Below are 22,488 nucleotides of genomic sequence, written 5' to 3' on the forward strand. Positions count from 1 at the left end.
TGGCTCTGCACAGTGCGAAAGCTGCTCACTCACCTGGCACGGACCCTCCGGGGGAGGCCTGGGGCCACACGTGTGACTGGAAACAAGGCCTGGGCCATTGAAGCCCATAGAATCGTTAAGGCTTTCAGAGACCGCTCAAATCACATAGTTCAACCCCCAACTCCCCCCACCATGCCCAGTAACCACATCCCTCATGTTTCCACCACATCCACGTGTTTCTTGAGCACCACCAGGGAGCGTGACTTCACCATCTCCCTGGGTGGCCTGTGCCACTGCCTCGCCACTCTTTTAGGGAAGAAATTCTTTCTAACATCCAGCCTGAACCTCCCCTGGCACAACTTGAGGCCATCACCTCTCACCCTGTCACTAGTTACTGGGAAGCATAGGCTGACCCTTTCACTGCAATCTCCTTTCAAGGTTTTGTCTGTACAAACCATGCAGCAGGAGCTTAGCTCTATGCTAAGAAAAGCTGCTAAGAAAACCCAACAAAACAAACAAACAAAACTTTATAACCTGAAAACTACTGGAAAAAGCAAGGTGACATGCTGTGACTACCCTGCCCATCTGGAGACTGAGATGGCACAAAGCAATAGAACTCACCTCACTGTACTGCTAAGCAGGCCCTTCAAAGATGTGTTTGGCCTGGAAGAGCTGCTCACCAGGCAATGCCAACCCATTCCTGTCCAGCACACACAGCCTCTTGCTGGGACATCTTCCACAGCTGGCGTTTTTGTGAATGTCAGCAGGAATTGCACAGGTCTGCTCAGATAGCACAGGAGCAGGGAACAGATCAGCAGGTAAAGCAGAAAAGTGCATAGTCCCCGTGAAGCATAAATAAAGATTTAATCATATGTTTGGTTAATATTTACAAACATCAAAGTTGCTGTCAGATATGCAAAAAAAAAAAAAGATGAAAATAAGAGACAGGGTCTGCAGGAGCCAAGCGAAGCCAAAATATAATAGGTTAGAGAATTTATTATGAAGTGGCATATGCCTGAGTATGGAAGGGAGATGCACCATAAAAACCCAAGGAATAAACAAATATTGACATTGTTATACAGCTGTTTAGCCTCTGGAGACCAGTGATTTGTGGGACCATATGTTGGTCAAAATGAGACCATTTGTTGATAATTGTAAATGTGATGACCCCTTACAAACTGAATATTAAAAATATTAAGTAAGTGGCATATTTTAATTACACGGTAAAGAGACTGTTCTCCACAATTAAAAGACAGCAGCTGTCAGGAAGAATTGATCACGTGACTGAAGATAACATTTATTTGATAGTAGACCTTGGTAAAAGACATCCCACATGATTTTTAGACTCTCAGACAAACATATTTGGTTCAGACTTGCACTTAATTGTGAAGCTTCAGCTTCTTTGTCTTTTGCAAATTTTCACGTGTTCTTCAGACACTATAGGGCTTGTTTGGTTTTTATTTTTGTTTTAATCTGCTTCACAGTATTTAAATTTAAAATGAAATATAATTAAATGAGAAACTGTAAACAATGGAGTTTGGAATTGGAAGTCAACACATTTGTTATTCTTTTTGCCAAAGGTATCAAGTAAATTGCATAATTACCACAGTATTATACCATCTTTGTCAACACAAACAGTACTTCCTATTGTCTTTGAAAGTGCCCTTAGTGAACAACAGAAAGTGCAGACTCCAAAGAAGAGCAGCCCAGGGAGGAGCCAGGAGCATCACAATGCCTTATGAGTTGCATAATGGAACTATATAGAGACAGGCAGCAAGTAGTTACCAGAAACGCAAAATGCTCTCATGTATAACCTCTGCAGCTGAGGCAGAGGTGAGATACCAAGGGTTTTGTAGCCTCCTTCCTGCCTATTGTGGTCCGACATTAAGACAAATGTGTGACAGTAAAGCAGCAGCCCATGGGGGTGGATTCTTTTTGCAGATTCAAAGACCCCTTCCGTACAGGGGGTTTGATTTTCGCCCTCCACATGCCACTGTTGATGACGCGCATGTTCCTCATCTCACATCGTGCCCATCCTATGGTGAGGCACTTGCAAGGTCTGAAGGTTGGGGCACGTGAAATAGGGAGCTGGAAGAAAGCATGCTGCTATCCCATTGGAAGCAAACGGTAGCGTGGGCCCATAGAAAACTTCTTCCTTCCCTTCCTTGCTGACATCCAGCACCTGCAGGGCAAAGCATAGAAAACATTTCTGAGATCACAAAAGTAGTCTGAAATAAATTTGCTGGCACGGAATGCATAAGTGTAGTAATATTTCCAGCAGAAATGTCGTTTCAGATCACTTCTAGATTGCACTTGGGGATCTGCTGATTTATTGCTGTCCTTATCACCCAACTCTTACCCTAGCTTAGCTAATTCACAGCAGACAGTGACATTTGGTGGTGCAGCCACACGAGCAGAGCACTGAAATGCTGAGCAGTTGTCACAAAGCATGATTCATTTGTAAACTTGGAGCAAGGGAAACTGGAAAGACTAAATACATGAATGACTTAAAGACAATGAAGATGTATGGAGAAAAATGGGTTTTATTCCAAAGGCAAGAATAAACTCAGACTTTGTGGATTTGAAGATAAAGGAGCTGATTTCATTGGTGAAAGCCAGGCACAGTGCCAACAGCTCTGCCAGAGCATCCTTACTCTCCTTTTTCCATTAATGCTGGGACTGTGTCAGGCAAGTTTCCAGCTCATGACCACGATTTTAAGGAAATGGGCAAATTTCCATTTTAAAAGTGAGTTCTCAGGCTCATCACCACCTGTCCCTAAGCAGTATTTAAACCCAGATGCAAAACTGCAAACTATCCACTGACTATAAACAAGCAAGGCCACTGCCTTGATACTGTGCTGCTCATTACTCCATTCAGAGAACTGTACTTCAAGTAGTGTTCCTCAAACCTATTCATGCGTTGTTTTCCAAGGAAAATTTTTAAATATGGTATCCGACGTCCTAATAACTCTCAATATCAGAAGAGTAAGATTTTAACTGTTTATCTTGCTCTGCTCTTTACAAACTCCTGCTAGTGTGCATTCATTATAAGATCAGCAGCTCAACATCTGATACATTCCCTTCTGCTGGGTCTAACTTCCATCCTTATGGGACAGCTTGAAGGTTAAATTCTAAAATGTTCAGTTGGAAGCTAATGAAAATATTGCTTATCAGCAAAAGTGCAGAAACAGAGATGGAACCAAGAGTTCCTGTGTGACCAGCTGGGCAGTTACAGAAAGCTATGGCCATGATGCAGATTGGCTTCACTCAGAAGACTGCAGGAAGATAAAAACTCCTAATTTCTGTATGGGAACATCTGAAGGACACAGATCTGCAGGTAAGCTGCTGTTACACAAGATGAGAGAGCAAAAGAGTTTACTGAACAATCTACTGCCTACAGCAGGGATCAAAACTTCCATTCAAGCTTTGAAGCAGTAAGCACTAGGGCAGGTTGCAGGCTTACTGAACTTTGCCAAAGAACGACACATTAACTCTGGCTGCTCTTCTGAAAGACAGCTTGGAGAGGAATAACATCACACAAATGGCTGAAAACATGTTAGCCCACATCTCACTGTCCATTTCTGCATCTCTTTTACTTTTGAACTCTGCTGTGTAACCTGAGAATATACCCACTGTTATACTCAAATCTTGTTAAAGGAGAGATTCCTCAACCCTGTTTTCCTAGAATATCTTACTTAGAATAATTATATTTAATTGCTAACCCGGAAATATTTCTTAATATCTGCATTTCCTCTCAGGTTTGTAGAGGCTCCGGAGCTGCTTAAGAAACATCCTTAATCTCTCCACTTCACCTGCATTTCCTTTTTGAATAACCTCTGTGCAAAACATCTCCTTGCAAAATTATGGGAAAAGACTTTAAAAGAAACCTAAATCACTCACCTGGATACATGCCAGAGGCTCATTTGTCCAAATTGAATAGCCACCAACTAAATATATTCTGCCATTGTGGACCGCAACTCCAGACTCGTTTTGACCTAAAGGAAAAAAAGGAATAGAAAACACTTCCAATGTTTAACTAACCCTTTTAACACTGAGTGCTGGAGTTCTGCAGTAAGATGCAAATGCACTTGGCAGTGACTTGAGTTTCAGAGTTGACAAGTTGCAACAATCGATGTGAAACATGAGGGCTGTGCTCTGTTGTCCGCAGGAGCTCAGGACGGTGCCGTCCGGAGCAATACAACAGATGAGTCGTGTCACAGATGCACAGTGGGGCTGGGCAGGGGACCATCTGCTGCCTTTTCAGTGGTTTCTGTGCACTTGTATTTCATAGGTGATGGGTGAGCTCCCTGCCTGCTACCAGCTACCATTGCATTCATCCATTTAACACAGACATGCTGAAGGATCTGAACTCACCCCTTTCCCCACTGCAGCCACAGGTACAATAAGGAAAACTGCAGGAGTTGCTATGAAAACTCACTCCAACAGTAGCAATCTCCTTAACTAATCTGAAAGTTCTGAAGTATAAATAAAGCTTTACAATCTGCGCTACTTGGTGCAACGCCTTCTGCCAGTTGTGAAATCACAGAGAAAAGCTCAGGTGTGGACTGTGGGAACAAGCCACCTGCTCACATCTGGGGAGAGGCTGCTGGCTCACAGCATTTGGTGGCACGGGGTCAGCTCCAGAGCAAGGGTGCCTCCAGTGCCAGGACTTTTGCAGTTATAAGTCAGGAGTCTTATTCAAAGGTAGTCATTTTGAAGGGAAATGAACACAAAATAGTAGAAATCAATTAAACAGAGAGCAATGTGAATATGATAAACTAGTTCTGTTTGACACCGTGCAATTCTTCCTTTTTGATCCAAGCATCTTTCCCTAGTGTCCATGAAGGACTCTGATGATGTAACTCAGAAACCAAACAATCCTGAAGATTGCAGAGATTAACAAACCCAATGCAATATCTTAAAGAACAAAAATCCACAATAACAGCTTTTAAATCTGTCAAAAGGAAAATGACACCATGTGACTATCTTATTTGTCAAGCATTTATTTCTCTGACTTGTTCCCAGTTGTCCTGAGCTTCTAGTCAATTTCCTAAATCTTTTGTATCCTTTTGAGTGGTAAAACTCAGAAGTGAAAGATTATGAAAAGTGAGAAAGGCTCATTTCTAGGATTCCAATAGCAGTCTGTGCTGAAACGTTTTGACAGACAAAACTGTTACTAAGGGAGCTCCAAGTCTGCTGCAGAAGAGAACACCCCAACATTAATGTCAGCTTTTCCTGGAAATGCATCATGGAATGATAGAATCGCCAAGGTTGGAAAAGACATACAAGATCATCCAGTCCAACAGTAGTTCTCACTAAACCACATCTCTCAGCACAACATCTAAACGTTCCTTGAACACCTCCAGGGTTGGTGACTCCACCCCTCCCTGGCATCCCATTCCAGCGCCTAACCACTCCTTCAGAAAAGTAGTATTTCCTAACATCCAGCCTGAATTTCTTCTGGTGCAACTTGAAGCCATTCCCTCTCGTCCTATCATCAGTTACACGAGAGAAGAGGCCACCCCCAGCTCACTACAGCCTCCCTTCTCTTCTGGCAAGATAATGTTGGTGCTGAGAATACTCTGAGAATGTGTCACTTGCCTGCCTCTACCAGGGATCCAAGTGGTAGTACATCTGGGAGTCACATCAGGCAGTGGTGACAGTTGGTGGATGGTATGGCAGGGACCTAGAGTTGCAGTGCATTGGGAGTTGAAACTGGAACAGTTTCACCTAATGACCATGAGAAACTCTGCAGATGACACAGCTATCTAAGCTACTCAATGCATCCTTGATTTGATAGACTTCCAACAAAGACATCTCCTTTCTGGAAACGTATAAAGATGAAGATGTTTGGAAATAAATGACAGTTAATGGATTTCAGTGTAAGCCTTGATCTAGTGTGCCAGCAGAAAGAGATAAAAATGACGATATGGTAGAGATGCATCTGCCTATTGTACACACCAAACATGGAACTAAATCCATCAGTGCATGCATGCTTCTAGAGAATCAAAAATAAGTACTGGTAATAATATAACAAAGTATTTTTGCTTTCATGATTAATTATATGCATCTTCTTAAAAATATAGCCTGCAATATTCTAAAACAAATGTTTTCTTAAACAATGAATGCCAGGACAGTAATCAAAACTCTCGTGTCTCAACAATGACCCCTAAGCTAGAGGCAGCTGTGGTGAAATTGCGGAGTTCCACATACCAAAGGCATGAAAAGGGCAAAGGACTTATGTTTTAATTTAACAATAGCAATTTTTCTCCTTTTTGTACACTTGCCTGTCAACATGTTGAAGCTGCAACGTGTCCACTGGTCAGCATCAATGCTGTAGGAGTCTATGTGCCGAACCAGGATCCGATCATTGTTGTAGTCCAGGTCATTCCCACCTAACACATAGAGTTTCCTTTGGACAGCAGCCATGGAGTGATACACTCTCCTCTGCAGCATTGGGCTACGGCTTAACCACTTATTCTGCAAAGGAAAAGACAGAACTTGCCTCACCACTGCTTGAAGTCATACCTCTATTAGCAATACAATGACATCTGCATTTACTGGTGTTCTCCTCACCCATGGCTAGAGATTCAAGGTCTATATACTTGTGTTATCCATATGGTAAGTATGCATGTTGGTTACAACATCCACTTGCTATAACAGACTTTCAACATGTGGTTTACAGTTCTCACATTCAAATTTATTAATATGAGGCTATTTCTTGCTCCTTTTTCCTGTTTAGCTCATGAGGCTTCAAAGTCTGTGTTGTTGTTTTTTTTTTCTTTTCCTGCAGAATTCAGTAGCAAATCTTCCTTAACCAAGATTATTAGAAAATTCCTTTGTATACAGTACTAACATATTTGTACCAACCAGCTCTGAGAGAGAAGAGAGATTCCTCTACCTTTCATTATTCGGAAGCTTATTTGGTCTTATCCTTGGGGAGTGAAGCAACAGGGAAAAATAATTTCCTAAAGGATTTTCTTAAATGATTTGTGCACTTGGTTTAACGCTAACCCTTTATTTGCAGGCACTCACAAAGTAAAATCCTTTTGCATATTTTTCCTTCTATTCAGGAGGAAATAGTAGAATTCAGGAACTCTACTATGTGTGGGGTGGAGGGAGGACACAAAAGAAGAGCAATTACAGCACAGCATTTTAAATGCAGGAAAGCAATTGCTTCTACTATGCTTACAGAAGCAAACAACCTGGCAATCGACAAGATTAATTTATCTACAAGGAGGAAGTTAAAATCTGTGAGGAAATTCTTTGTGTTACACGTGCTAGTGCTTGTGGTAGCTCAAGAGTCTCTAATAACACAGCCTTTTAACCTCTGCAATATATAGCTATACATTTCAATGTGTAACAGTTGAGTATTAGGCATTAATGCTTGCATTAGTAGTCCAGTCTCTTAACACGAGACTATAGGCACCATCTGCTTTGCAAAGCCTGCCTGCATCCCCTGATTATATCTTCAGGTTCCTCCACTGCGGTGCCTGCCAGGTGAGCCGCTGCACGCTGCAAAGGCAACGAAAGCGAGGGGCCTGGCGGGGTCATTTCTAATAAGGCAGTGTGTGCATGCTAATCAGTGGTGGGGAAGCAGAGGTCACCCCGGCCGGCTTGCTGGCAGGTAGCTGTGTGCTCTGTGGCAGATGGCAGGCATTATCGACTTGCCACAAAGGCCTCGCGCAGAAGCGAGCACGAGCGCTGAATGATGGAGTTATTGAGATTCTGTGCGAGATGCAAGCAGATGTGATGGTTTCCAGTACCCACCGTAAACAATATGCCAGCAGAATTTTTAAAAAGAGCATGTGTGTACAAACATGAAGCAGGCCTCATTTGAAGGAGGCAAACACACACTTTCTCCTTAACTCTTTATACGTCAGGCTGGGCTTCTCGCAACCAGCACCATGCACTTGAGTTGCCACTGATATTTTGGGGTGCAACTTCCAACACCACAGCAGGAGGAGCCACAGCAAAGGACATGCGACAGAGAGACAGGAGCTAAATGAGTGTCCCATTCACGAGCAAAACAAGACTGCTGCCTGCAATTACAGTGTGCCGTTGGACTACTAATGCAAGCATTGGGGTAGAATTTGCACGTGTGCAGTCAATGATCTGAATGTACCTCAAAGGATGAGGTAGCTCTGTCAGAGTCTGCTTTCTGCTTCAGCACCCATTTGTAGTATACCTTAAAAGCCAGCAGGAGCCACAGCAATGTGTGTCTTGGCAGAATTTGGACCCACAGACAGCAACCAAGGGCCCTACCCTGTAATCAGAGAAGTCAACACCTTCTTGTGCAGGAATAAACCAGGCTGTGCAACTCTGATTGCAAGCTTATAACTTCTATTTCCTAATACTAGTGAGAGGGCATAACCATGCCCTAACACCCTGAAATGGTCCATAGCCATGCTAACCTAATCAAAACAAATACATAATGTATGAAATAATCCCTAAAAGACATTTTAGGTAGTTGGGTAATGAAATGATAGGCATCCTTGCAGTCAGCAGAATAAGGCACAGACAGGTAGTGCAGTTCTGAAAGTATGGAGAAAACAAAAAGCTTGTGTGTATGTAATTGAAAGCTAAAATGTGAAAGATAAGAAACAGCCTTGTGACACTGGCTTTAAGTACATGCTGCTCAGGGCTGCTCGATTACAAACAAATGAACAAGCAAAATAAATACTGGTAAGTAGAGGAGCTTAAAATACATTTATTCTAAGATTCTAAGCATTTAATCTAAAATGTTTCTGAAATATATGGGCATCAAAAGTATAAAAATCAGTCAGGTTGTCCATTACTCTGTTAAATACACATCAGTGCAAAGTGAATTTAAAACACCAGCAACTCAAATGGACAGCATTTTAAACTTAAGAAATAACAACATGCATTTGGCAAGAGACCTGTTTTAAACAAAAGATAGGAGAGAAGCGCATACAACACAGATACCCACCTGCTTGGGATCATAGACCATGAGCCTGTTTTGATACTGTGCAGTATTTGTTACTCCTCCTATGAAAGAGTTTATACAGGTTACATATTTTTTTCACATAGGCAAAACCAGGACCAAGATGAGGTACAGTACAACAACCAAATGTAGGGTCCATTTGCTGACAGGATTACATTGCATACCCCCACAGTTACATGCCACTTCACCTTTGTCAACTGCAACTGTATTCCATGTATCTTTGAAGGAAATTCTACATTTACCACATATATTCTGTACTGCGGAGCAAACATCTTCTGTCTTTGTCACAGTCTTACGTTAGGAGGTTCCTCCACAGTGATCAGAAACAATACTAACCATCTGGCATATGAACTTCTCAATAATCTACAGAAAAAAAGGTATACCTCAGCACCTCAGGAAAATCCAGAATAGGGACTAGGGACACGTCCTCACCTGGTCTTAGTGTGCCTCCACGCTTAGGAATCCTCATTTTGTCAGAGCCCAACTTCACCTGATGCAGTACTTTTGGAAGATAACACATAGCCTTTCCATTCTGTGTCTCACAGCACCCATCCCCCATCTGTAGGTTACACACAAGAACGTGCTTTGGAAAGCAACAGTTGCTGATCTCACAGTGTTGCCTGCCTCCATGCTGTTGTGCAGCCTTTGTTAGTGGCCGTCAGCCACAACCACAAAATAATATTTCCTAATGCCTGAAATTTGATACCTTTACAAAGCTATTTTCACTCCCAATGTTTAAAAACGGGATGTCACTTAGTGTGTTGAAAAAATAAAATCCATAGTTGCTTGGATGGTTGCCTCCAGAATGCCAGCGTACAGGAGGTACAGCAGAAACACAATGCTGGGTCTCTTCTTCTGAAAGCACACCTCCATGTGGAGGGAAAAATGTGGAGGAAGAAGAAGAATGGGGCTGCTTCCTTATAAAATAATGAAATAAGCAAAAGAGCAAAATTATTTTCCTCTCCTCACAAAGAGCCCCTCGTATCGAGTACATAGCTTACATTTCTTCCCTGCAATATTGCTCATCTGTGGTGTTTTATCATTACATTCCCTTCACATACCGCTCTTCACTTTTAGATTAATCTGCCAAAATGAGATGCTAAGGATTTGCATACAGATTTGACTACACAAAAATAGATCTGGAATTAATAACAGTCTCTATATGTTTTAATTTCTTCTAGACTGGAGTACCCTTGCCTCCAGCAGTATTCTTGGCTTTGAAAGTCATCAAGCTGATTTGTCTGCTCTTAGGTTATGATGCCACATGCTGCTACACTGTCCCCTGCAATCAAAGTGCTCGCAGAGATAGATTCCATGCCTTCCCCTAACAAGTATATTTTATAGATTGGCAGTTTTGATCTCCCCTCCCCAGGGGGATAATCTGCATCTTAACAGGTTTCTATAGATACATCTGTCATTAAATATGCCATCTTATATCTGCATCAATTTTCAAACTCGAGTTCCTCCTAACTTTGAAGTGCTATAGCAAAAGTTTAAAATTTTCTGCCAAAATTCAAATTTAACAAGTCTATAATGTCCTCTTGAACTATTCTTTTAAAAATACTCCAGGCAGTTGGGAAAGGGCATAAGATTAATATATCTCTTAAAAAATAGGATAAGGAATAAAAAGTTTAAATGGTACCAAAAATAATACATACTTTCAGAAAAAAAAAAAAAGAAAAAAAAAAAGAAAAAATAACTGGGGTAATTCTGAAATGATTTCTTAAACTGGCCTGCAGTACTTTTTATGAGGAAGGAAGAGAGAGGTATGGTAATAACACTTGAAGACTTGAAACTACAAACTATGCTATGAAAGCTGATGTTAAGCAATGGCAGCTAATGTGGTAGCAAATAAATTAAGGGAAGTGAAGAAAATGTCTGGCTGGACCAACAACATCAAAACTTACAGCTCAGTCAGTGCTCAGTGGATTTTACAAGCCATTCTGGCACGAGCAGCTTGCTCTGAGGACTAAAATCTCAGGAAGGCAAGGAGTGCCCTCAGGAGAAGCCTGTGTCTTCCTTGTTCCTGCAGGATGGCAGTCATGAGAAGTCCAGCTTACAGAAGTTGTTACAGGGCCACAGCCACTGCTGCTCACTTCTGTTACATCAGATGCTGCGAGACAGGCCACAACCCCTATTTTTTAAGCCCTCCAGAACCTTTAAGTTCCCAACACTACAGCGCCCCTTTGCATGAAGAAATTCTTAGAAGCTGGATGGGGCTTACCCTCCCCTTCCCCACATATGCAAAATATTGTGGTTTGTTACAGCACCCAAACAATCCACAAACTGCATTGAAAGACGCCTTCAGTAAAGCCACCTCCAAGAAGAGAAGGGTGGCAGGCAGGAGGTTTTGTACAATTTTCCCAATCAGACATTTATCATCCATATTTATATCGTGTCCTAGTAAGACCCCCATCTGACTTGAGAAATCTCACCCAATCCAAATCCCACAGAAAATCTCACCACTCTCTCTGAAAGTCTCCGGGTGCTAGGTTGTGCACATGAATCCCAGTTTGCTGGGAGATGTGTAAAACCACATGTTGGCAGAGAGCTCCCCATGTGCACTCCTTCCAGCAAATACACGAAATATAACAAGCTCAGGAAGTGCGCCCTATGATGCTTGGCTGTTTTAAAATAGAAATCTCTCCTCTCCTGCCTCTGTGTTAAACAGGAAATCATGCAGGCCTTCTATTCAGCCAGCACAGGTGCAGTGAGGGCAGTTGAACTACAGCATCTTCCCCCACCCTCATGCACCCTTAAAGGCACCAATGGCAGCTCCAAGCTATGACAGTCCTCTCTGGATGCAAATTAGCTGTCAAATAAGAGGGGCACAAGCCCTACCTTCTCATACATATTTTTTAAAATCATTACTAATCATAGAATTACAGAATGGTTTCTGTTGGAAGGGATCTTTAAGATCATCTAGTTCCAATCCCTCTGCTATAGGCAGGAACATCTCCCTCTAGACCAGGTTGCTCAAAGCCCCATCCAGCCTGGCTTTGAATGCTTCCAAGGAGAGGGCATTCACAACCTCACTGGGCAACATATTCCAGTGTCTCCCCACACTCACAGTAAAGAGTTTCTTCCTAATATCTCAACTAAATCTACCCTCTTTTAGTTTAAAACCATTTCCTCTTGTCTTTGCCCTATATGACCTTATAAAAGTCCCTCCCCAGCTTTCCTGTAGAACCCCTTCAGGTACTGGAACACCACTATAAGATCCTCTTGGAGCTTTCTCTTCTCCAGGTTGAAGATCCCGAGTTCCCTCACCTCATAGGGGAGGTGCTCCAGCCTTCTGATCATCTTCATGGCCCTCCTCTGGACCTGCTCCAACAACTCCATGCCCTTCCTGTGCTGAGGGCTCCAAAACTGGACACAGTACTCCAGGTGGAGTCTCACAAGAACAGAGTATTGGGGCAGAATCATCTCCCTCCACCAGCTGGTCACAGTTCTCTTGATACAACTCAGAATATGGTTGACCTTCTGGACTGCAAGAGTGCATTGCTGGCTCATGTTGAGGCTTTCATCAGCTGACACCCCCTAATCCTTCTTCTCAGGGCTTCTGTCAAGCCATTCGCTGCCCAGCCTGGATGCTTACTTTCAATCTACAAAGAATTAATGACATCAGATCTATGTCTCTGCTTGAAAGCTGTGAGGTTTGAATTAGATGATCTTTGAGGTCTCTTCCAACACTAACCATTGTATGATTCTATGATTATCTTTATTAAAAGATAATAATAATAAAAAAGAAACACTATCCCACATCCAGACTTAGACTGGGTCACAGAGACAATTTATCTCCTTATTAAGCTCCTATACATGGTATTTTCTGTGCCTGCTGCACCACAAAATTGGATTTGGTTAGGTACTGTAGACTCCTATTTATTTCAGATCCATTTTTCATAAAACGATATTACAGGGATTTACTGGAGAACAAAAAATCTCCCCACAACATACAGCATACTAATAGTAATGCAATACTTTTCACTCAAATCACTTAGAAATTCAATAATTCTCTGAGATACGTGATCTCCATAGTTTCATTGGTTAAAATCTCACCATTAGGGAAAAAAAAAACAAGTCTCAAAATTAAAAAAAAAAAAAAAAAAAAAAAAAGAAAAACACAACCTTGAATCTTCATTTTTGAAAAAAAAAAAAAGTTATTAAATATGAAGCAGTTGTAGGGGGTTGGTTATTTTTCTCCCACAGAACTGAGTTTTCCCATGCACATCAAGATGTGACTTCAGCCAGCAGCTTCAGGTCAGGCAGCTCAGACCTCTGTGGAACAACAGGATGGTACTGGCTCTTGGCAGCACCTCTTGTACTGCCTCCTAAGCACTTCACCAGGGGGGATAGACCCTCATCTCCCCTGCAGATGCAGAAGTGGCACTGAGCTGAGGGTCTGTCAGAGTTCCCCTCGTCTCTGCACAACCCAATCTATACATGCAAGGCACCTAATGGGTGGAAAAAGGCTGACCCCTATAGAAAAGGAGGTCTCCAGATTTGCATGCATCATGGAGGATGAAGAAAAAAAGGAAAAAAAAAGAGGCACAGTTCAAGTTCTCACTGTTATGGAAAATGTTTCACTGCTTTTATAGGAAGTGATTGTTAGTAATGTTGAACTCCAAGGGGCTCAGCAATTTGTGGCTCTTTCACTCAAATACTTTGCTTTGCTAGCATGTGCCACGCAGTGCGTTTGTGAAAGGGATCAGGGTGTCAGATGAGAACTGGGGCCTCTAAGATTCATCTTTCTGTAAAATTTCAAAGCCATCTGCCTGACGCTGTACTGTCAATGCAGAGAACTTACTTTAAGAATTATCATTCGCTTTTTAAAATAAGAAGATAAAATTAAATAGAGGGTCATTTAAAAAAAAAAAATAGATGAGAAAAAAAAGATGCACAAATATAAAAGGATGTTTCACAATATATGGAACTGAACCCACTTTTGCCATCTAGAGAGTCAGGCTTGTTCCAAAGTGACTAGTCCCAAGCCTTCAGGCAGTAAAAGGCCCAGAGGAGGCAGCTTGGCAGTCCCTGCATCCCTGCACCACCTACCTCCCAGCTCTTGTGTCATGCACTTTGCTTACTGCCCTTCCCTTTTCTGCCACTGCCACCAAGATTTTAGTCTCTGTGAGTTTTGATTCCTTCCTGTATTCCTCCCAAAGGAGGTGCAAAGTAATGCCAGCAATGAATCCCAATAATGACAACAGAAAACCCTTTAATTCTAGCCAGCCTTTGATTAGCAAAGCCGTAGAAGGAAGGGCTTGTAGCAAAGGTATTACTGTTTTGACTATTAATCATGTTTTGATGACTTTCTCCACAAATACAAGGTCTAAAAATTTATATTACTACTATTTAACTTATTCACTTATTAAAAAGCTGGGCAGATTTTCCATAGTAGTTGTGCCAGCTAGTAGCATCAGATTGACTTTGAGAGCTCTGGTGATGACTTGAATTTCCCAGAAAACAGCAGGGATACTTCTCAGAAACATCCCTAACTCAGACTAATTTTTTAATCACATAATTTTAGATCAGATACTTAAAAAATTAGGTTCCCTCCTGCATTACTGATTATTCTTACACTAACATCTTATATTTGATGGTGGAACAGCAGGTCTTTTCATCAGCAACTACTGATATGTTAGCACAATAAAACATCTCCGTGTACCATTCTTCTGCCCCTGAATGCCCTTGAATATACATATATACTCCTAAGCAATCAATTAATGGTAAAAAGCTAGTTATAGTTAAAACATCTCTATCTACCTTTATTTTAAAAATAACTATGTCCAACAGATAAATTCCAGCTTTCAATTTGTGAGTACATAATACAGATCAATATCCTCAGAAGTATTGCATTTCATAATCTACAGTAAACCAACAGAATCTAGCAACTCTAACAACCAAACAGTCCTATCTGGCTTACTCTGCTGACAAAACTTCATACACCATTGTTTTTTACCACAGGAGCTATGTTGCATTTTCAAATATACGTGGAACAATACTGGTAACATTTGTTTTGTTTTTGCTGTTTGTTAGCAGTTGATCTAGTAGGCTTCTATGACTTCTCCCCTCTGATTCTGCAAGTGTATTAAATATGTATCCTTGAACACAATATCACAGTGCTACATTATATAAATCTCAGCAGCATCTGAACACACAGACATGCACGTATTCCACTTCCATAACTAAACACATTAATTAATCCCCAGCATATTATAATAGAATCATAGAATGGTTTGGGCTGGAAGGAATGTTTAAGAGCATGTAGTTTCAACCCTGTGCTATAGGCAGAGACACCTCCCTCTAGACCAGGTTGCTCAAAGCCCCATCTAGCCTGGCCTTGAATACTGCAAGGGAGGGGGTATCCACTGTTCCAGTGTCTCACCACCCTCACATTAAAGAGTGTCTTCCTAATATCTCATCTAAATTTACCCTCTTCCAGTTTAAAACTATTTCCCCTCATCCTATTGCTATACACCCTCATAAAAAGTCCCTCCCCAGTTTTCCTGCAAAACACTTTCAGGTACTGGAAGGCCCCTATAAGGTCCCCCCATTTTCTCCAGGCTGAAGAGCCCCAGCTTTCTCAGCCTGCCCCCTTAGGGGAGGTGCTCCAGCCCTCTGATCATCTTCATAGCCCTCTTTTGGAACTGCTTCAACAACTCCATGTCCTTGTGCTGGGGGCTCCAGAACTGGATACAGTACTCCAGGTGCAGTCTCACAAGAGAAGAGTATTGGGGCAGAAGGACCTTCCTTCTCATGCTTCTCTTCGTGCAACCCAGGATACAGTTGGCCTTCTGAACTGCAAGAATGCATTGCTGGCTCATGTTGAGGCTTTCATCAACTGACACCCCCTAATCCTTCTTCTCAGGGCTGCTTTCAAGCCATTCTCCATCCAGCCTGTACCTGTGCTTGGGATTGCCCTGACCCAGGTGCAGGATCTTGCACTTGGCCTTGTTGAACAACATGAGGTTGGCATGGGCCCACCTCTCAAGACTGTCCATGTCTTTCTGGATAGCATCCCTTCCCTTTAGCTTGTCCACTGCACAGCTCAGCTTGGTATTATCTGGAAACTTGCTATGGGTGCACTTGCTACCACAGTCCATGTTGTCTACAATGATGTTAAATAACTCTGGGCCCAGCTCCAATTCCTGAGGAATGCCATTCATCACCGGTCTCCACTCAGACACTGAGCTGCTGACCGCAACTCCCTGAGTACAACCATCCAGCCAATTCTTTATCCAGAGAGGTCCAACCATCAAATTCATTTTTCTTCAATTTTGTGACCAGGATGTCATGTGGGACAGTATCAAATGCTTTGCACAAGTCCAGATTGACTTACGTCAATTGCTCTTCCTTTATCCACTGACACTGTAACTCCATCATAAAAGGCTGCCAAGTTTTTCAAGCATGACTTGCCCTAGATGAAATTACGTTGATTACCACCAGTCATCTCATCTCTATTTTCCATGTGCCTTAGAGCCTTCCGGAGGATCTGCTCCATGATCTTGCCAGGCCCAGAGGTGTGACTGACTGATCTGTAGATCCCTGCATCTTCTTTTTTCCACTTCTTAAAAATGAATGTTATGTTTCCCCTTTTCTAATCAGTGGGAACTTCATCAGACTACTATGAACTTCACCAAACTGCCATGAATATTCCCTTTTCTAGCACAGCTGGAAAAATTAAAAGCAAACTAGAGCCAATCTCATATTTGCCTTAAAAATCTCTAACAAATTGGGTAAAGACTGCTTGTTTGTAATTTTAGAACAGGAAAAGAAAAATAAATAAATAAAAAAAAAATCATTCTTTTTCATGTACTAGAGCAAGGACCACACTCTGACAAGTACTTCTAGTGCTCTTTCAAGGACTTCACACAGATACATTATAAACAATTTCCTAAAAAGTGCTGTTTGTCAAAAATAGAAACTGTCAACCGTAAACCATAAGAGGAAGGTAAATAAATAAAGAAATAAATAAATCAAGATATAGTAGAACTAGCTCCTTCATGCTTTGTCTTGCCCATCACAGGCACTCATCTCTTTCCACTGATGGAACAGGGGAAGTAATGAATAAACAGGGGAAGGCTCTGAACACACCCTGTTGATTCCCTACATCAAAAATCCGTTTTCTGTACCATAACTGACTCTTAAAGCAGACCATGTGCACACTTAATACACAACATAAACTGTACGAAACTTCTTCAAAGTTAACTGTTGTAGAAAGAGACCCAGAGTGCCTGCCAGGCATCTCTGTGACTCCTGACGTTCTCTCATGCCATTCTTTCCAAACATATCAGTCATGATTTTAGTCTGTATGTATGAAAATAGGTGTCCATTACTTCTCCTGACAGAGCTAGGAGACATAATCCTGTAAACTATTTAACTTGTAAGGGCAGAAAGATACATCCACAAGGAGCTCCACTAACCTCAATGGCATATGTTGACAAGCACAATGAAGGCTTAATGAGCTTAATTAGTCATTCGTTCACATATCATCTATACACCATAGGAATCTCAAACCACACCAAAATCCTCAGAGGCTATCTATAGTTAAGACATTAGTCGCTGAACATTTTCTTCAAAGGCTGGTCCTTCCTACTCATTGACATACATAAGACAACATTATCACCTTCCATGACACACTTCTTACCGAAAGGTACTTCCGTTTTGCCTCTTGTGCCTTCTATAGAAAGCATCAACCTTGTTCCAAAGCAAGCGATACCAGAAAAGTCACTACAAGGACTGATGGCACGATGTCCTCAAATCCCATCGATGAGTACATGTACAACAAAAAGCCTATCAGACTGAGTTGCAAATGATATATTAGTTTACAATTACAAGGCCTATACTTTCATCTACCTGTGCCATAGTGCTATGATTACATCTAGCCAGTCCTGTGCACTTGTTATTGACAGCCAGAGTCACACAGGATTTCTAATGAAGGTTGCTGTGGCCTGTTAATATATCTTCAAGAGCAAGAAGGAGGAGTTCAATCACCTGCCTTTAAGCCCTGCAGCTACACAAGCCAACAAGCATTTAATTCCCGATTGCAGGAATAAACACAGTAGTACCTGATCATACTACAGAAAATGGGTTTTGCTTTCTTGTTTTTCAGCAAGCACACAGAATTTGTAATTCAAAACTTGTCAAAAAGTGCATTATCATTTTGATTCACTGCGATTTATGGATGGTGATTGGAAGTAGTGTACACAACATATGCAACTTGAAACATAGAAATCACACAATCACACAATCACTTTGGTTGGAAGGGATCTTAAAGACCATTCAGTTCCAACTCTGCTGTGGACACAGTTGCCATCCATCAGATCAGGCAGCCCAGGCCCCATCCAACCTGGCCTGGAACACCTTCAGAGATGGAATATCCACAACATCTCTGGGCAGCCCATGCCAGTGCCTCACCACCCTCTGAGTAAAATGTCCTCCTAATATCTAATGTAAATCTTCCCTCTTTTAGTTAAAATCATTTCCCCTTGTCCTATTACCATCTGCTTGTGTAAAAAGTTGGTTTCTTTCCTATTTATAAGCTCCCTTTCATATTTATTAGGCAGCTGTGTTCTGCCCCTATACCTCTAATCAGGCTTCATTACATGCTTCCATTCTGAAGTTCTTTAAAATACTCACTCCTAAGACAAAAGTTATCTTGACATATAAAACCAAAGATGATTTACTACCAGTCATTCAAGACTGCATTTTGATATCTCGTTAGTACCTCAAACTGTGAGAAATGTTTCTACCTGATATCCAAAGAAGACCATCCACCACATATCCAGCATGGCACGAAAGCGATCGGTCAAAGGACTGTACAAAGGTCCACTTGTTCTTCTTGGGACAATAGCGTTCTACAGTAGGTAGGACTTGACGCAACTCATTTCTGCCTCCTACTGCATACAGGTATTCGTCCACTGCTCCGAGCACAAAGTGCTCCCGGCAGTTCTTCATGGGAGCTATCTCTGCCCAGGAGTTGGTTCGGGGGTCATAGCGACAGGCAGTCCTCACGGCACAGGTGCGTCCCGTGGAGTGCTCAGCTTCCCCACCCGCCACAAACAGGAAGTCTCCCATGACGGCAACGCAGTGGTGGCTTCTCCCCATGGGCATCGGCGCAAGCTCACTCCAGTTTGCGATCCCTGCAATGTGAACGTTCTCCTGATCGACCGGGTTGAAGTAGCGCAGTTCCTTCACTTTACAGATTTCACGCTTTTTCCCACCAATAATGTAAAGAGTGTCTGACTGGAAGCGGGGTTTTGTCCTTCTGGTTTGCCAAACTGGCTGTGCATAGATGCTCTGGTGGTAAGCCAAGGCCTCATTAACAAGCGCTGTTGCAGTTTCACTAGCTTGGACGAGAGGATGAGAAAGAGCTACAGTATGCAGTGTATCCACATCCATAAGGCCAAAGCGGACGTACTGGAGAAGCTCATCCATGTACTGGTAGTGGCAGTTGTGCTCCAACCACCTTACAGCCAACTGGAAGTAGGGAGAAGGAAGGGAAAAACAAAATACCAATTATTCGGATATAATTCTGCCAAAGTTTGGTCTTTAAAATCTGTGCTTTCATTCCAAGTAGAGCTACATACTTGCCTCAGTCCATACAAAAAGTAGTCATGAATGAATGTGAGTCAACATAGAAGATACATACTAAATATCTGCCTATATTACACATAAAAACATTGTATTGCATCATTCCCCAAAAGAATTTTCGCAGTATTATCAGACTGTAATACCACTACGTGCAATATTCCTACAGTTAGTGATGCTATAGGAGAGCACAGTCTGGGATGAAGCTGCTGAAGCAGTAATACAAATATAGGGACTATGTGGTAACAGGTCCACTAGAAAGAAAAGCAGGATTCCAGTTACATGATTAGAAAAGAAACACAATACTCTCCTCCCTCTACTTTTAATTCAATTTATGAAGAAAAAAAAATAAATAAATAGATAATAGGTCTTTTATTTTTATTTCCCGCTTCATTTATTTTATTAAAAAAAAATGAGAGAAGTGTAAAAGGGCCTGAGAGGAGTAGAGATGAGGTTCTGCTGGTTTGAAACTGGGAGGAAGAGGAGAGAAAGACTCTGAAACTGATCAGCAATCACGGGTGGTATCAACATCCAAAACAACACACAGATTTGAATTTACACAAAGCATATTCAATCCATCCAGGTCTGAAAAGAGGCTAGAAAGGGCCTAAATCATTTCAAGAAATGTACACATAATTCTTGAAAATCTCCAGTGGCGAAAATACCCTTATCTCCACAAGAAAACTGCCCCTCATACTCAGGTATCTTCTTGGGCAGATCTTCCTTTTAATTGTGATGGAATTCTACACCTTTCAACTCACTTGTCTCATTTTCCTTTTTTGGGAAGCCCTTGAGTTTGATGATCACTGCCTCCCATCCATAAAGATGAAAACCAGCTTCCTTTTAGGGTTGTAGTAGTAGAGAACAGATTTAAAAGATCACGGACTGTACCAGTCTATGCCATTCTTGTTTGTATATTGTTACATGAGACCATTAATATACTACGATATTGCTGACCCATGCACTAATGACACTGCTGACATACTGCTATTCCCATCTTTTTCCCCAAAGAACTTCCACAAAGTGTCACACTTTCACTGTCATTCAAGTCTTCAAGTCACTGTTTACTTCAAGACACTGTTTCAGTCTGCCAATAATATTTCCAATCATAATTTTATTTACAAAAGTGCTTGTAGACCATTCCACCTTCTGATTGTCTGAAAACATAAAAACCTTGTTTTTACATTCTTAAGTCGTTCATAAAGACATTGGATGGTTCTAGATAAGGACAGGCTCCCTTGCTTGATTTTTTTTCCATATCCTGACAACTCTTGGATGGGGAGCTGCAACTAGTCATGCAGTAATAGCAGTTTCATCTAAAACTCATCGCTCTGTAGTGCTCATGGAGAAGTCACATGAAAAAACTGGAAAGAAAGACTTCTGTCTTACTAAAGACCTTCATATAAGTACAATATATCAACATTATTGCTGCTTCTGTATTCTGTCAAAGAGGGAAGGTGACAGACTAAACCCACCTTCTTATAAAGATTAATTTGAAATGTTTTTTTCACTACTGTTCTCAACCCTCGTGAAACAAAGAATCAATGAAGGGCATCAGTAGTTGCAACAGTAGGTTAGTGAGATAAATGCTGAAGTGAGCTTCAAAACGTGCGTTAGCTGTATGTGTTTAGGCCTGAAGATAAAAGGAAGTTAATTACATACACTTAAAAGTGTTTATGGATTTGAAATCATTGAGGATTATATTGGAATGTTCTAAACAAACCAAATCTACATATCTGGTGTGTCCTATTGAGAGTTTTTGGTTAACTCCCTACCCTATGTTATTCCTCAAAGTCTTCAGAGGCACTTATATTTCCTAATTGACCAGACATTTGAATTTCACCAGAATTCAGGCTATCTTCGTTATAACAAAGACAACAAGTAAATTCACCCTGCCTGAATGATTTGTTGTTATGTTAAAGAAGAATTTATACCTCCCCTACAAGGACAGACTAAGAAAGCTGGGACTGTCCAACCTGGAGAACAGAAGGCTCCAGGGTGGCCTGATAATAGCCTTTCAGTATCTAAAGAGGGGTTATAGGAAAGAAGGGGACAGACTCTTCAACAGGGTCTGTTGTAATAGGATAACAGGAAATGGTTTCAAATTACAAGAGGGGATCCTTCAAAAGCAGCACCTAAAGGTACCTTTGGTCTATACTACTTCCACATTTCCTTTTTGATGAGCAACTGCAACAGGAGAATGAAGTGCATCCTGGGTTGTATATTTTCTGTACAGGAGCTACTGGCCATCACTCAATATCACTCAGACTTAGCAGAGGACTATTGTAGTAAATTGCAGTAATTTATGAGGCAGAATTAAGAACCCTGCATATCACTGTATCACCAGAACATTCTACAGGCATTTGATAATCAGCAGAGAAGCTCTCTTGGATCTTAGGGAAACAACTGAGATGTGGGGAATCACAGTTTGTTCAGAATCGCTTGTCCAGACTAACTCAAGCTACTGCTGAACACAATTTGACTGTAGTGGATGCTGTATTTCTGTGACCAACACCTAATTCCTGGTACGCCAAGGCACAGAAAAGGTGGCACGAGCTAAAAGCAATACTGTTTTTATGCCTTTGTCTTGCTAATGATAACGACTGTTACTTGACTTTAAATTCCATAATCTCTATTTGAGACACTCCTTAAAAAATAATTACGCTGTATTAAAGCTACAGGTGTAGGTATTTATATATATTTTTTCAGAGAACACATGGCAATCTCGTAGGTTGAGACACAGGGCTATGAAGCTGGTTATATGGATTTAGGGGAACTCACAAAACGAGCCTTAGATTCATACATTTCTGATGCAGTGTGCATTGTTACAGTGCTCTCTAGCAGAATGTGCTGTCTCACACCATGGAGCATGGAAGAAAACTGAGTTATCTGTGAAGTGAACTGACACTCTAGTCAGTGGATGGTTTGACAGCTATTGGAGAGCTGAAGGG

General features: G+C 41.5%; 1 protein-coding gene across 4 annotated transcripts in view; it reads right to left on the reverse strand.

Moving 5' to 3' along the window:
- Positions 1-824: 824 nt before the first annotated feature.
- KLHL32 (kelch like family member 32) overlaps positions 825-22,488 on the reverse strand; it is a 119,909-nt gene continuing 98,245 nt past the window's right edge. For all 4 annotated transcript variants that reach the window (XM_085217610.1, XM_085217608.1, XM_085217609.1 and 1 more), the window contains 5 exons: positions 18,700-19,426; positions 8,930-8,988; positions 6,267-6,459; positions 3,880-3,974; positions 825-2,161 (listed from right to left, as the gene is read on the reverse strand). In XM_085217610.1, coding sequence (XP_085073736.1) covers positions 2,000-2,161; positions 3,880-3,974; positions 6,267-6,459; positions 8,930-8,988; positions 18,700-19,426 — 1,236 coding nt within the window. In that variant the 3' untranslated portion in view covers positions 825-1,999. The remainder of the gene's footprint in view (positions 2,162-3,879; positions 3,975-6,266; positions 6,460-8,929; positions 8,989-18,699; positions 19,427-22,488) is intronic.

The sequence above is a fragment of the Meleagris gallopavo genome, chromosome 2 (assembly GCF_905368555.1).
Source record: "Meleagris gallopavo chromosome 2, MGAL_WU_HG_1.1, whole genome shotgun sequence".
Taxonomy (NCBI): domain Eukaryota; kingdom Metazoa; phylum Chordata; class Aves; order Galliformes; family Phasianidae; genus Meleagris; species Meleagris gallopavo.